General features: G+C 40.0%; 1 protein-coding gene across 5 annotated transcripts in view; it reads left to right on the top strand.

The window, feature by feature from the left end:
• CP (ceruloplasmin) overlaps nt 1–13,251 on the top strand; it is a 69,280-nt gene that overhangs the window by 27,311 nt on the left and 28,718 nt on the right. For all 5 annotated transcript variants that reach the window (XM_062213236.1, XM_062213245.1, XM_062213253.1 and 2 more), the window contains exons 7-9: nt 971–1,110; nt 2,573–2,722; nt 3,838–4,052. In XM_062213236.1, the coding sequence (XP_062069220.1) occupies nt 971–1,110; nt 2,573–2,722; nt 3,838–4,052 (505 nt within the window). The remainder of the gene's footprint in view (nt 1–970; nt 1,111–2,572; nt 2,723–3,837; nt 4,053–13,251) is intronic.

Here is a 13,251-nt window from a genome sequence, read left to right on the forward strand (position 1 = left end):
AAAATGGGGAGAATAATACCAACTTTATTGCCTCATCCTGGGAGTTTCAACTTACAAAGGAAAGTCCCTGAGCACCTGGCTGGTGCTAAAACATAATAAACAGGAGCTACTATTAAACACCCTATTACAGAACACTTCCTTAAACCTTGGGGGTCGTGAAACCTCTTCTGTGATCTTATACTCCTTAACCCTCTACAAGTCTGAGTGGCCTAGAATTGTCTGCTTCTGTGTGAGAAACTGGTATTGTCACCGGAGAAAAGGCCATGGAAGCAAGAAAAGAATTCAGGCATGAGACAGAGCGAAGTGATAAGGCTTTATTGGGGACAGGGCATCTGTCAGAAGGGAGGGACAGAGAGAGCGCCCAGTCGCTCAGACTGGGGCGAGAGCGAGGTTGAATGGAGAGAATACACCTGGGCAGGCCAGGTGGGCGGCTCAGCAGAGAGGCAGAGGGCTGAGCACGCAGTCTGTTGGGCTCCCTAGGCTTACAGGGGAGTCTGTTTACCCACCTCCCCTTTTCCTCCAGGACAAAGGATGGGGAGTCCTAGCAGAAGGGTTTGTTGGGTGAAAATTAGCAAATTCCTCCCCAGATTTGCTGGCACTCTTAGGGCGTCTGTGAAGGTTTTATTGCCCCATGTTATCAGGTCAGGTAGCCCATTTGGTTCTGAGGAAAGAATTCTCCTGCGAGCTTTCTTTGGGGTAAGGGCTGGTACCAGCTGGAAGGTTATCAGGATCTGAGCAGGACTTCGAAGTGCAAAGTGCTGGGCTTCTGGAGCTTCCACAGTAGGTGCTGGTCTCAGGCCTTTCTCATACACACACAGGCTCCATTTCTGACTTCCTATCTAACAGTATGGATTGCCATTACCCCAGGAAAAGATTCACTCCTAAGCACCGGCCAGCATTTTCTGCCTTCATTAGTGCTCCATGTGAACACCTGCTTTGTGTCTGCATCAAACCCGTTGTCTTTTGGCAGTGCCTCAGAGGTGTTTTTCGAACAAGGACCTACAAGAATCGGAGGCTCTTATAAAAAGCTAGTTTATCGCGAGTACACAGATGCCTCCTTCACTGATCGAAAGGAGAGAGGCCCTGACGAGGAGCACCTTGGCCTGCTGGGTGAGTCTGAGCAGGACACAGGAGCGCGTGGTTGTTACACTCTCCCCCAGGAGCCACCAACCTCAGAAAGAACAGAAAAGCCAGGCCCTGCAGCGTGATTTCTACACGCAAGCTAGACGCAGGGAGGATGGAACATCAATCAAACGCTGCAAATGACTTGCCCAGATGTAGATTCCCAGTGCTGAATCTGAATCATTAAAAGCCATGCTGACTTCAAATGATTATTTTGTTGTTGCTGTTCAAAGAGATAAAAGGAACTTGTGTGCTATGTGACTTGGTTTAAATACATAACTCGGCTGTTAACTTCTGCTCCCAGCTGAAAGTACATTGCCTTAGAAAGAAAAAGCAGGCTACAGATGAGGCAGGCTGGATCTGTCCCAGGGCCCTGTGAGGGTGGGCCTGGGGCACAGCCCCGCGGCAGGCTCTCCCCAGATGCTCAGGCTGAACAGCAGAGTTGGGGAGCCCCGTCTGGATTCAGCAGAGGTCTGGATGCAGACAGTCCTTACTGCCCACCATCTGTGCGACAGCTGACACTTACTCAACTGCCTCTGGCTGTTCCCCTTCTGTACAATGGGAAGAATAATGGTTTTTGTCTCCTCAAACTAGACAAGGATTAGATTTGTTAATACACATGAACACTCAGAAGAACAGATAGGAAGCTCTCAGTAAGTGAACTATTTAAGTACTGCATATTTATGGTTTTATTCAATAATTGGTAATAACGTTGATTTTGTGGTGGGAAATCCGAAGGTGTTACCCTTCACTTCCAAGACAATTGAACTTGCCTGCTTTAGGTGGTACAACTTTGTAGCACTCTCTGAGGACAAAGGCACACATCTAGAAGACTAGGGTGAGGAGAGTGTAGACTTGCTGAAAAGCTTTTTGTAGCTGTCTATAGTTTATTAACTGTCTTAGACAAAAATGACAACCAACTTCATTAATTTGAAGTTGGGTCAAAAAGTTCTTAACTTCTTTCTAACCTCACCACGTCAGATTAAATATGGATTTATTATTTTTTTGAAGATTTATTTTGTTTATTTGGGAGTCAGAGTTACATGCAGAGAGAGGTCTTCCATTTGCTAGTTCACTCCCCCAATGGCCGCAATGGCTGGGGCTAGGCCAGGCCGAAGCCAGGAGCCAGGAGTTTCTTTCGGGTCTCCCACATGGGTGCAGGGCCCAGGCACTTGAGCCATTTTCTACTGCTTTCTCAGGTGCATTAGCACGGAGCTGGATTGGAATTATGCCCATATGGAATGCCAGTGCCACAGACAACAGCTTTAGCCATTATGTCACAATGCCAGCCTCAATAACAGACTTAGTAAAAACCAGACTTTCTACCTGCCACAAATAAGCATGTTTCTCCCAGTGGTGCTTGCCAGAGGGCACGACCAGAGAAAATAACTTTCTTGTATACTCCGTGTGTTATACAGCAAGGAAGCATAATAATTCTCTTTGTCCCTAGGTCCTGTCATTTGGGCAGAGGTGGGAGACACCATCAAGGTCACCTTCAAAAACAAAGGACCATTTCCCCTCAGTATTGAGCCAACTGGGGTGAGGTTCAGTAAGGACAACGAGGGCACATTCTATACCTCACATTCCAGTTCAAGTGGGGGTGAGTACAGCCCTCTGTAGCCAGCCATAGTGTTGACTAACCCACTGTTAGTGTCCTGCAAAAGCTGAAGGTAGCAACTGCTCACGTAGTCTCTTCATGCCAAAAAGCAAATAAACCTTTGCTCCTACCATTTTCAATTGGTTTACGGGATTTTGTCCTGCCCTAATTTGATGAGTATTGATAATGCTGATAGTAATTTAGTTGCATTATATCAAATCGGAATTTCTGAAAGACTATTTGGGTGATTTTCAGTTTTAAAAATGTGATTGTAGAGGTTAGAGGCTTAAGAATATTGGAAAAACATAAAAAGTTACAGCCAAAAACATCAATTACCAATAGTTCTATGAACAACCATCACCACTATTATATGTTGATGTAATTCTTCAACTTTCATTTGTGCACATAAATATATATTTTAAATATGGTACAGATCATGAATTAAATATACAAGTGGCCTTCATATCACCATTTAATTCCATTTTCCATGAACTTTTTGAAGTAGCTTTGTATATTTATACTTATATACACAGAGTTTGTTCTCCTAGTTAGCACTGTAGGCATTTACAAATATAACTTTAATGTAACAAAACATTCTATCATGTGAAGGGATTTGAGTATATTTATATATGGAGGCTGACCAGTGAAGCCTCTGTGTTACCACTTCCAGTCTGACTATGGGAGGTGATTCAGTCCTTCTGGCCTCAGTGTCCTCAGATGTAAATCTGCGCTATATGAACAGGATTGTTTGCAAAGTTCCTGTCGGTTCTATGGTTATTGTCAAGTTCAGTTTTGTTCAGCAGAACCTGCGTGGCCTACCCCCTTGCCAGGCACTGCTGCAGGTGATGCAGAGAGAGAAAAGCAAAGCAAAATTCTGTTTGGGAGAGAAACACACACAATAAAGATGAAAAGTGCTAGGGATGTTTTAGGGGTGTTTGAGTACAAAGAGGGGCACCTGGGGCTATCACCCTTGTTACCTGACACAGGAGCACCCATGGATTCCATTCTAACTCATGCAGATGTGGGTTTTCAGCCTACATTCAACCCTATCGACGTTGTGGTTAGAATGGCCACGTTAGAAAGCAAACTTAACCTTGAGCAGTGCGACCTTCTCACAGGTGGGCCCCGTCCTTCAGCCTCCCATGTGGCACCCAAAGAAACCTTCACCTATGAATGGACTGTTCCCAAGGAAGTGGGACCCACGTATGCCGACCCAGTGTGTCTGTCTAAGATGTATTATTCTGCTGCGGACCCCACCAAGGATATATTCACTGGGCTTATTGGGCCAATGAAAATATGCAAGAAAGGAAGTTTACATGCAAATGGCAGACAGGTAAGACTAATCATGGAAAATGAAAATGAATTGCCTGTGTCTTTGAATTATAATTATCACAGGAAATTTCTGAGTTTTGAGGCAGCGAAGATTCTATGCATAATGTTTTTTATAAATTTTTCAGGTTTATAAAATCTATACTGTGCCGAGATCTTCTGGCTAACGTAATTGTTCCAAGACGAGCTGGCAACAAAATTTTTCCATGAGATTCAAGATCTTTTATAATAAAATTAAACTCTAACACATACATTTAATTAATTTATTTATTTATTTTTAAAATATTTTTATTTATAGGCTGGCGCCAGGGCTCACTAGGCTAATCCTCCGCCTGCGGCACCAGCACTCCGGGTTCTAGTCCCTGTTGGGGCGCCAGTTCTGTCCGTTTGCTCCTCTTCCAGTCTAGCTCTCTGCTGTGGCCCGGGAAGGCAGTGGAGGATGGCTCAAGTCCTTGGGCCCTGCACCCGCATGGGAGACTAGGAGGAGGTATCTGGCTCCTGGCTTTGGATTTGCGCAGCGCGCCGGCCGCAGTGCACTGGCCGTAGCAGCCACTTGGGGGTGAACCAATGGAAAAAGGAAGACCTTTCTCTCTCTCTCTCTCTCTCTCTCACTAACTCTGCCTGTCAAAAAAAAAAAAAAAGATTTTTATTTATTTATTTGACAGGTAGAGTTACAGACAGTGAGAGAGAGAGAGACAGAGAGAAATGTCTTCCTTCTGTTGGTTCACTCCCCAAATGGCCGCAATGGCCGGAGCTACACCGATCCGAAGCCAAGAGCCAGGTGCCTCCTCCTGGTCTCCCATGTGGGTGCAGGGCCCAAGCACTTGGGCCATCCTCCACTGCCTTCCTGGGCCACAGCAGAGAGCTGGACTGGAAGAAGAGCAACCGGGACTAGAACCCGGCGCCCATATGAGATGCCGGCGCAACAGGTGGAGGATTAACCTAGTGCGCCACGGCGCCAGGCCCTAACACAAACTAATGATATTGATTCAATCAACACTGAGGGAAATATTGCCTAAAATATCTTTTAGAAATGAGGAAAATAATTTTTTTACTATATAAACGGGAACACCTATCCCAATCATTGTTTTTAGTTCTAAAATAAATACCTTAGTATATACCTTCAAATATGGATTCCTTTAAAATGTCCAAAGTGTAATTATTACATCCAAGAATAATAATTACATATCATAAAAACTCCTTAATAGCATCAAATATTTAATGCTTACATTTCCCCAATTGTATTATAATTGTTTTACATTTTTGTTTCAATCGATATTCAAATAATTGCACAATTACAATCCATTGATGTTTCTTGAGATTATTTTCTTGCACTGTTTCTATTGTAAGAGTCGTCGATCCTATGGTAATTTCCCATGTCTGGATCTCCTTATTGATAATGATCCTGTGCTATCATTTAACATGTTTCTTTCTCTCCCCCTCCATTCCCCATAAAGCAATGGCTAGGTCTAAAGGTTTAATATGACTCAAATTAGGTGTTTTTTTTCTTGCAAGATTATTTCAGATGTGATCTTGGGGTTCTTCTATCAGGGAATACATAATGTATGATTGTCTCACCATTAGGAATCTTATCAGCTGCTGATGACCACTGCCTACACCATTGTACTAATCAGAGGTGACCGGATGCTAGTGTTCTAACCCAATCATTTTTTCTTAATTGGCTGAAGCAGAAGCTTCGCTTAATGGGTCAATGACAGATACTTGATCCTGTTTCCTGTGCTTACAAGTCTTCAGGTTAGTAGTGCTTTCCCAGCATACTTCAAAACTTCTGAACAGTTTCTGTTCATTTGAAGTAGCATTGTGAATTCCTGGATTTAGGTATTACTTGGTGTGTTTCAATTCAGTACCACTGTCCTTGATGGTCAAAGAATGCTTTCTGCCACTGGGGGGCTTATTGCCTTCATTTTTACGTGACCTTCTTTGCTTTCCAACATAAGGTATTTCAAGCTCATCTTGAACATTTCTCTCTCTCTCTCTCTCTCTCTCTCTCTCTCTCTTCCTCTGTCTCTCTCTCTCTCTCTCTCTCTCTCTCTCTCTCACACACACACACACACACACACACACACTGAGACTCAGAGACAGACAGAGCTCCCATCTACTGGTCTACTCCCTATAAGCCCAGAAGCCAGGAACTCATTCCAGATCTCCCCCATGCATGGCAGGTAACCAACTACTTCAGCAATGTTCATGCCTCCTAGGGTCTGCGTGAACAGGAAGCTGGAACCAGGAGCAGAGCTGGGTATGGAACCATACGGCACGCAGGCATCTTATCCATTAGGCCAGACCCTTGCACCCCAATGTTCTCCTACTATGAACACCGCTGTATTTAACATGTTGTTTTTTGTTTTAACTAAACCTTAGAACATGTCTATGTTTATTTCATTGGAACAAATCCTGGAAGTTGACTTTCTAGGTCACAGATGAGACACAACTTTGAGTGTTAACTGCTTTCCATAAAGTAGCATTTTTCAAACCGCAGATCATAAATCATTTAGTGGGTTACCACTAGTGACTAGAATTTTTAATAGTATTCACCTTTAAAATATCAGAGTATACCACAAGTAATAAAGACAAGTATAGTTAAGAGTTTAATGAAATTTCTTATTTGATTAGTGAGTGTGGGTGTGTGTTTAGGCTCACAATGTGAAATGTATCCTATGTGGCTGTAATTGAAAACTTTGAAGTCACTCTCCTAAAGTCCACGAGAGAGGCTGTTCTCTACTCTCTTACCAAGACTGAGTATACTTTTAATTATTACAAACTTCACAGGTGAAATTCAGTACTTCATTCTCATTTAAATTTGTAATTCGATTACTGTTTTAGGTTTGTTGACATTTGTACTTCTTTTGTCAACTTCCTGATGGCAGTCATCTATTTTTAGTTGTTTATGTCTTCATACAATACTTGTAATTAAGCCATATAATGTGTATATATGTGTATATGTACATATTATCTTTTTCATGTACAATGCAGCTTTTCTTTTTCTGTTCGTGTTTTGTGCTTTCTAATTTTTTCATAATTGGTTAGGATTGGTGTTTTGTATTTTTTATTTTGTTTGTTAGCCTGTGATGATGTAGCTGTTTTCAACTTTACACAGCCAAATTACCAATACCTTTCCTGATGAATTTTTGCCTTTTGTATCATGCTTAGAAAGTTATTTCCCATTCCATAAGTCTATAAATATTAAGTTATATTTTAATTCCCTAAAAGTGGTACTTGTAACTAGTTGAGTTTGTTGAGTAGAACTCTAAATTTTTGTTATTTATTTATCTGAAAGGCAGAATGATAGAGAGGAGAGGAGAGAGAGAAAAGGGAGGAAAGAGAGAGAGCAAGAAAGATTTTTCCATCCACTGGTTCACTCCCAAATGCCTTTAACAGCCAAATGAAATGCAGGAGCCAGGAACTTCATCTGGTTTCCCACATGGGTGGCAGAAATGCAAGTGCTTGAGCCATCTTCTGATGCCTTCTAGGAGCATTAGCAGGAAGCTGGATCAGAAACAGAGTCAGGACTCTCTCCCAGGCACACAAAATAGGATGTGGTCATCCCAAACAGTGGCTTAACCAATTTTTCTTAAACAACTACATGAACAAATCAGTTTTTTATCTATTGGCTTAAAGTGTCACCTTAATCATATCCTAAATTCTACATATATCTGGATCATTCTAGGTTTGCTAGGTTTACGTGATCTCTATGTCCCAATAGCAGTGACATATTGTACTGTTGCAGCTTCGTGTTCAACATATGATAGAATATGCTCCTCCCTGACTTCAAAGGGAAGGTTTTTTCCTTCTCTTTTAGATTGTTCTTAATTACCCTCACACATGCATTCTTCAGACTGACTTTAAAATAATTTTGTCAAGCCCAAAGATGTCATGATGTTTTTTTTTTTTGGAATTTCAGTAAGTGTCTCACTTTAGTTGGAGAAAAAGCATCTAACTGCATTCAGCCTTTTACTTAGGACCATTTATTTCAAGTTGTCTTTTTGATTATTCAGTAAGTTTTTCTAGTTTTTTTTATATCAGTCCTGAATATTGGTTTCTAAATTGACTTAATTAATTAATTGACTTAATTAATGATTTGCTTAATATTCATTTTGTAACTGGACATTTAAAATTGGCATTTTTAAATTCAAATAATTGCCTGCTGATTCATATAGGTTCTATAATATCTACAGATAATGCTAATTATCTTCTCTTTGCCAGTATTTCAACTTGTGCTACTTTATTGCCTTATTGTAATGGGCAGAACATTTAAAAATATGTGGTAACAACTGCTGGCTTGATTTTGTGTCAGATCTTAATGAGAACATCTCTATTATTTTACCACTAAGAATAAAATGACTACTCCTTGTTCTTTATGCTATTTCTAGATTACTGTGAATGTTCTTCTATTTAAAAACCAAATCACTTGAGCCACTCTATTAGCATCCTGTACTAGGCACAGAACTCATGGGTAAATAGGACTAGTCAGTTTCCTGGTCTAACAGGGTTTATTTGCTAGTGCTTTGGGGGGCAGTAAAGGGAGGAAATAAGCAAACATTAAAATTAAAAAAAAAAAACCTTCAGAAAGTTCCAAGGGCTTTAAAACACAAAGTACAATAATAAAATCATGAACAGAAATCCTAATTTCAGATAAGGTGGAACTAATAGTTAAGATGATAGCTAAATTTCAAAGAGGCAGCCTTACAAAGATCTGGGAAAAAAGCAAAGCTAGTGCCAGACTGGGACATTTCAAAAAATTTCTTTTTAGCTTTCCTTAAAATTGTTACATAGTTTTGCTCATTGGATCTATAAACTTGACCAACATTAACAATTTCCTGATGTTAAACTATTCTCGTACTTCTGGGAAAAAAAAACATTACTGAATATGGTGTTTTTATTTAGACTTTCTCAACTAACCTTATAAATGAGAAACTGCTTTTTCTGATATTAACGTCATTAATAAATTAAAATAGTTACACTATCTTCATTAAGTAAATTGAGAAGATTTCCATTTAAAAGTATTGTGATACTCTGGCCTCAGAATCAGCCCTCAAGGCATTCAGATCTGGCTGAAGAGCCCATGAGAGTATAGCAGGCATGGAATGCCTGCTATCATGGAAAAAAAAAAAAAAGACCTAAATGAATGATCTCTGTGAGTGAGATCCCAGTGGAAAGAACGGGGCCATCAAAGAAGGAGGTACCCTTCTCCGAAGGGAGGAGAGAACTTCCACTTTGACTATGACCCTATCGGAATAAGATCAAAGTCAGCGAACTCTAAAGGCTTCCATAGCCCTGGCAACTCATGACTAGAGCCTAGGGAGATTACTGACGCCATGAATAGGAGTGTCAAATTGTTAAATCAGCAACAGGAGTCACTGTGTACTTACACCCCATGTGGGATCTGTCCCTAATGTGTCGTCTAAAGCCAAGTGATGCTATAACTAGTACTGAAACAGTATTTTTATACTTTGCGTTTCTGTGTGGGCACAAACTGATGAGGTCTTTACTAATTATATACTGAAGTGATCTTCTGTATATAAAGAGAATTGGAAATGAAAAAAAAAAAAACAACCTGGTGTTAAAATGGAAATGGCATAGAAAATTAATTAATTTGAAAAAAAAATTATGTAGGATCTCTGTCTTTAATGTGCTGTACATTGCTATTTAATGCTATAATTAGTAATCCAATGGTAGTTTTTTCACTTTATGTTGCTATATGGGCAAAATGTTGAAATCTTTACCTAATATATACTAAACTGATCTTCTGTATACAAAGAGAATTGAAAATGAATCTTTACATGAATGGAAGGGGAAAGGGAGCGGGAAAGGGGAGGGTTGCGGGCGGGAGGGAAGTTATGGGAGGGGGGAAGCCATTGTAACCCATAAGCTATACTTTGGAAATTTATATTCATTAAATAAAAGTTTAATAAAAAAAAAGTATTGTGATAAAGTTTAAATAGTAAGAAATAATCTGATTATAGATTTAAAAGAAGTGACCTGTGAAATTATGTTTGACTTTGTAGGAGTGTTTGGCTTAGCAATTAAGATGCTGGTTACGATGTCTGCTTCCCATATTGGAGTACCTGGATTTGAGTTCCAGCTCTGGCTCCTGACTCCAGGTTCCTGTTAATGCAGACTCTGGGAGGCAACAGGGATGACTCAAGTAATTGGGTTCCTGCAACCCTTGTTGGGGACATGAATTGAGTTTCTGGTTCACAGTTTTGGCCTTGGTCCAGCCTTGGCCATGGCAGGCATTTTGGGAGTGAACCAACAGATGGGAGCTCTATATATCTGTCTCCATCTCTCTCTGTCTCTCTGCCTCTCAAATAAAGAAAAAAAAAAGTTAATTAAGAGGAATTTTATTGTCTTTGTTTCTAGCCACCATTTTTATTTCATCCATGAATATTGTTCTATTCAGACCCTCCTCCTAAGTCAGTCAATTGATCACATTTATTGCACATAATCATTTTCACTCTTTTCTCCCCTGTATAGGTACTTGTATTCCTTTTTCATTCCAAATATGATATATTTTGGTTATTTCCATTTTTTATAAAGACTTATTTATTTAAAAGGCAGAGTTACAGATAGAAAGTGGGAGAGAAAAAGAGAGAGAAATCTTCCATCACTTGGCTCACTCCCCAAATTGCTACAACAGCCATTGCTGGGCCAGACCAAAGCCAGGAGCCAGGAGCTTCTTCCAGGTCTCCCATGTGGGTAAAGGGGCTCCAGCACTCAAGCCATTTTCCACTGTTTTCACAGGCACATTAGCAGGGATCTGGATAGCAAGTAGAACAGCTGAGATTTGAACTGGTATCCATATGGGTGCCAGTGTCACAAGTGGCAGCTTTTTAACCTGCCACAATGCCAGCCCCACCATTTTTAATTATATTTCCAGTTTTATGTATTTCATTGGTTTTCTCAACTAATACATTCTTTAGGCTATTTTTGTATTCTAATTTATTACTATCTACTTTAGTCTGTATTATTTTCCTCTTAACTTTATAAAATTTTCAAATATTACATTACTTTTATTTAATTTTGCTTAAAATAAAAAGCATGTCAGATTCTGTTTTTATTCCAAACAAACATTTTGTAGTGTTCTCAAGGATATTACTTATGGAACACTTAGTAATTCATTTTTATTTTCTCTTTGATCTAAGAGCTATTTAGATCAAATATGGTACTCTTAAATTTTTAAAACATCTTGTCCTCAGGACAAATTTTTAGTTTTGTTGCATTATAATTAGAAAATAAATTTTTCATTGAAGTTTTCTCTGTTCAGTATGTAAGTGATTGTGGTGGTTCCTGTCGGCATCATCCTTTTACATCTGAAAATATATTTTGTTGTCCTTCACACAGTGTTGAATTTTTGTATCACAATCTTTTCTCAAAAAAGGGAAACGACAATCTGATTTCTCCAATTTATGGGAACATTTAAAAACATAGATTAATTTCTATCTCTGAAATTCAAAACTGTTACCAGGATATTTTAGGTATTACATTGCATTTTTATCTATTACTAATTTTGTCTTATTTTCAGTGAAACTTTTTAAAAATATATATTTATTTGAGAGGCAGAGAGAAAGATCCGGTCTCCTGGCTCACTCTTCAACTGGCTCCAAGCCAGCACTGGTGATGTTGACCCAGGGTTCTTTAGGTCACCTGCAAATAAAAATTGACAAAATGTCAATGTTCAGCCCAGACAAAGTTTAATGGAGGCTTATGCATAAGCACCAGGGTGACAGCAATGAGGAACAAGTTCCTCATTGGTTTGATCGTGGTGGGAAGGCATGGCCACACCATCTTGGTCTCTGGCTTGTTCTCCCTAGACACAAGGAACTTGTATTTGTACCCAGCTTGGTGTTCTGGGCAGGTGCAATTGCTTCTTTTGCATGATATGCTCAAAACAGTGGTGTCGCTCATAACCAGCTTCCCAGGAAAGTCCTATAAGACTCATAGTGGGCTATTCTGGGCATGTGCACGGATTGTTGAAAGTCCCTACACAGGCAGTGAAGGGCTTTTGTGGTTGGGTTCTGGATGCTCCTTGCTCCTGATTGGTTTGGAGCTAGAGATGAATATATCTTCGAGTCAGGAGATGGATATGTTTTGGGTCAGGAGGGCTTGATCTTGTGAGTCCTGTTTATATGCTGCTTTAAAGGAAATTCAATCCAAGTCTCTCTCATGGGTGGGAAGTACATATCATCTCTGCCTCCCAGGATCTGCACCAGAAAGCTGGAGGTATAAGCCAGAGCCAGGCATTGAGTCCAGGCATTTTGATATGGAACATGAGCATCTTCACTGCTGGGCCATACAACTGCCCCGCAGTGAAACAGTTGAATCTGAATACCATGGTTTGTTTTTTTTTCCTTTAATGGTGATGAACACTTTCACCATTCTTCAAGATTGTGTCTCCCCTTTTCCTAACTTCTTTTTTGGTAAATTTGTTACTACAAGTGTATTTTTCCTCTTGAATCCTTTCCTCTGACTTTCAGCTTTCTTTAGATCACTTTAGAAAACTGTTGATCCAGTTCTCTGCCCGTTGTATATTTTCAATTGGATAATCATGTTTTTTAGCTGAAAAATGCTCTCAAGCAAGATCATGCAATACTCTCTAAAGTTTTCTCCCCTTTGTGGGAGTAACACCCTCAGGGGCTCACATGATTTGAATCCTTCTTCCCCGTGACTGGCTCATTGCACAGGCCAGACAGCATGTCTGCTTCCTTACTTTTCACCAAGAGTTGGGGAAGAGGTTAAGAATGTCTGTCCAGCTGCATGGAGATTGTGGGAATCCCTGTACCAGTTCATTGGCAGGTTATTTCTTCACTTCAGATGATTAGGTCCTCAAACTTCTTCCACCCTGCTCTTACAGGAATTCTTTGAGTTTTCATGAATGTGGATGTCATATTCCCTTTTTCCAGCAGACACTCAGATCCCATCTCTACTCACACACACACCCCCCATTTTAACTATTTTTTTTAATGGTTTCGATTGGTATGGGCAACCTGGGCAGCAAGTCAGGAAGAATCAGAACTTGTAGATACACAGAGAGGCTCAGATTACCGTACTTAACCATAAATCAAATCAACAAATTCAATGGAAACTTCAGTGGGTCAACTGAAATGTTTTAGGAGCTGAGCCCTAGTTCAAAGAAGAAAAAGAAATTTGTTTTCATTCTTTCCTTTAGCCTTTGTGTGCATAAA

Source organism: Lepus europaeus, chromosome 2 (genome assembly GCF_033115175.1).
Source record: "Lepus europaeus isolate LE1 chromosome 2, mLepTim1.pri, whole genome shotgun sequence".
Classification (NCBI taxonomy): Eukaryota; Metazoa; Chordata; class Mammalia; order Lagomorpha; family Leporidae; genus Lepus; species Lepus europaeus.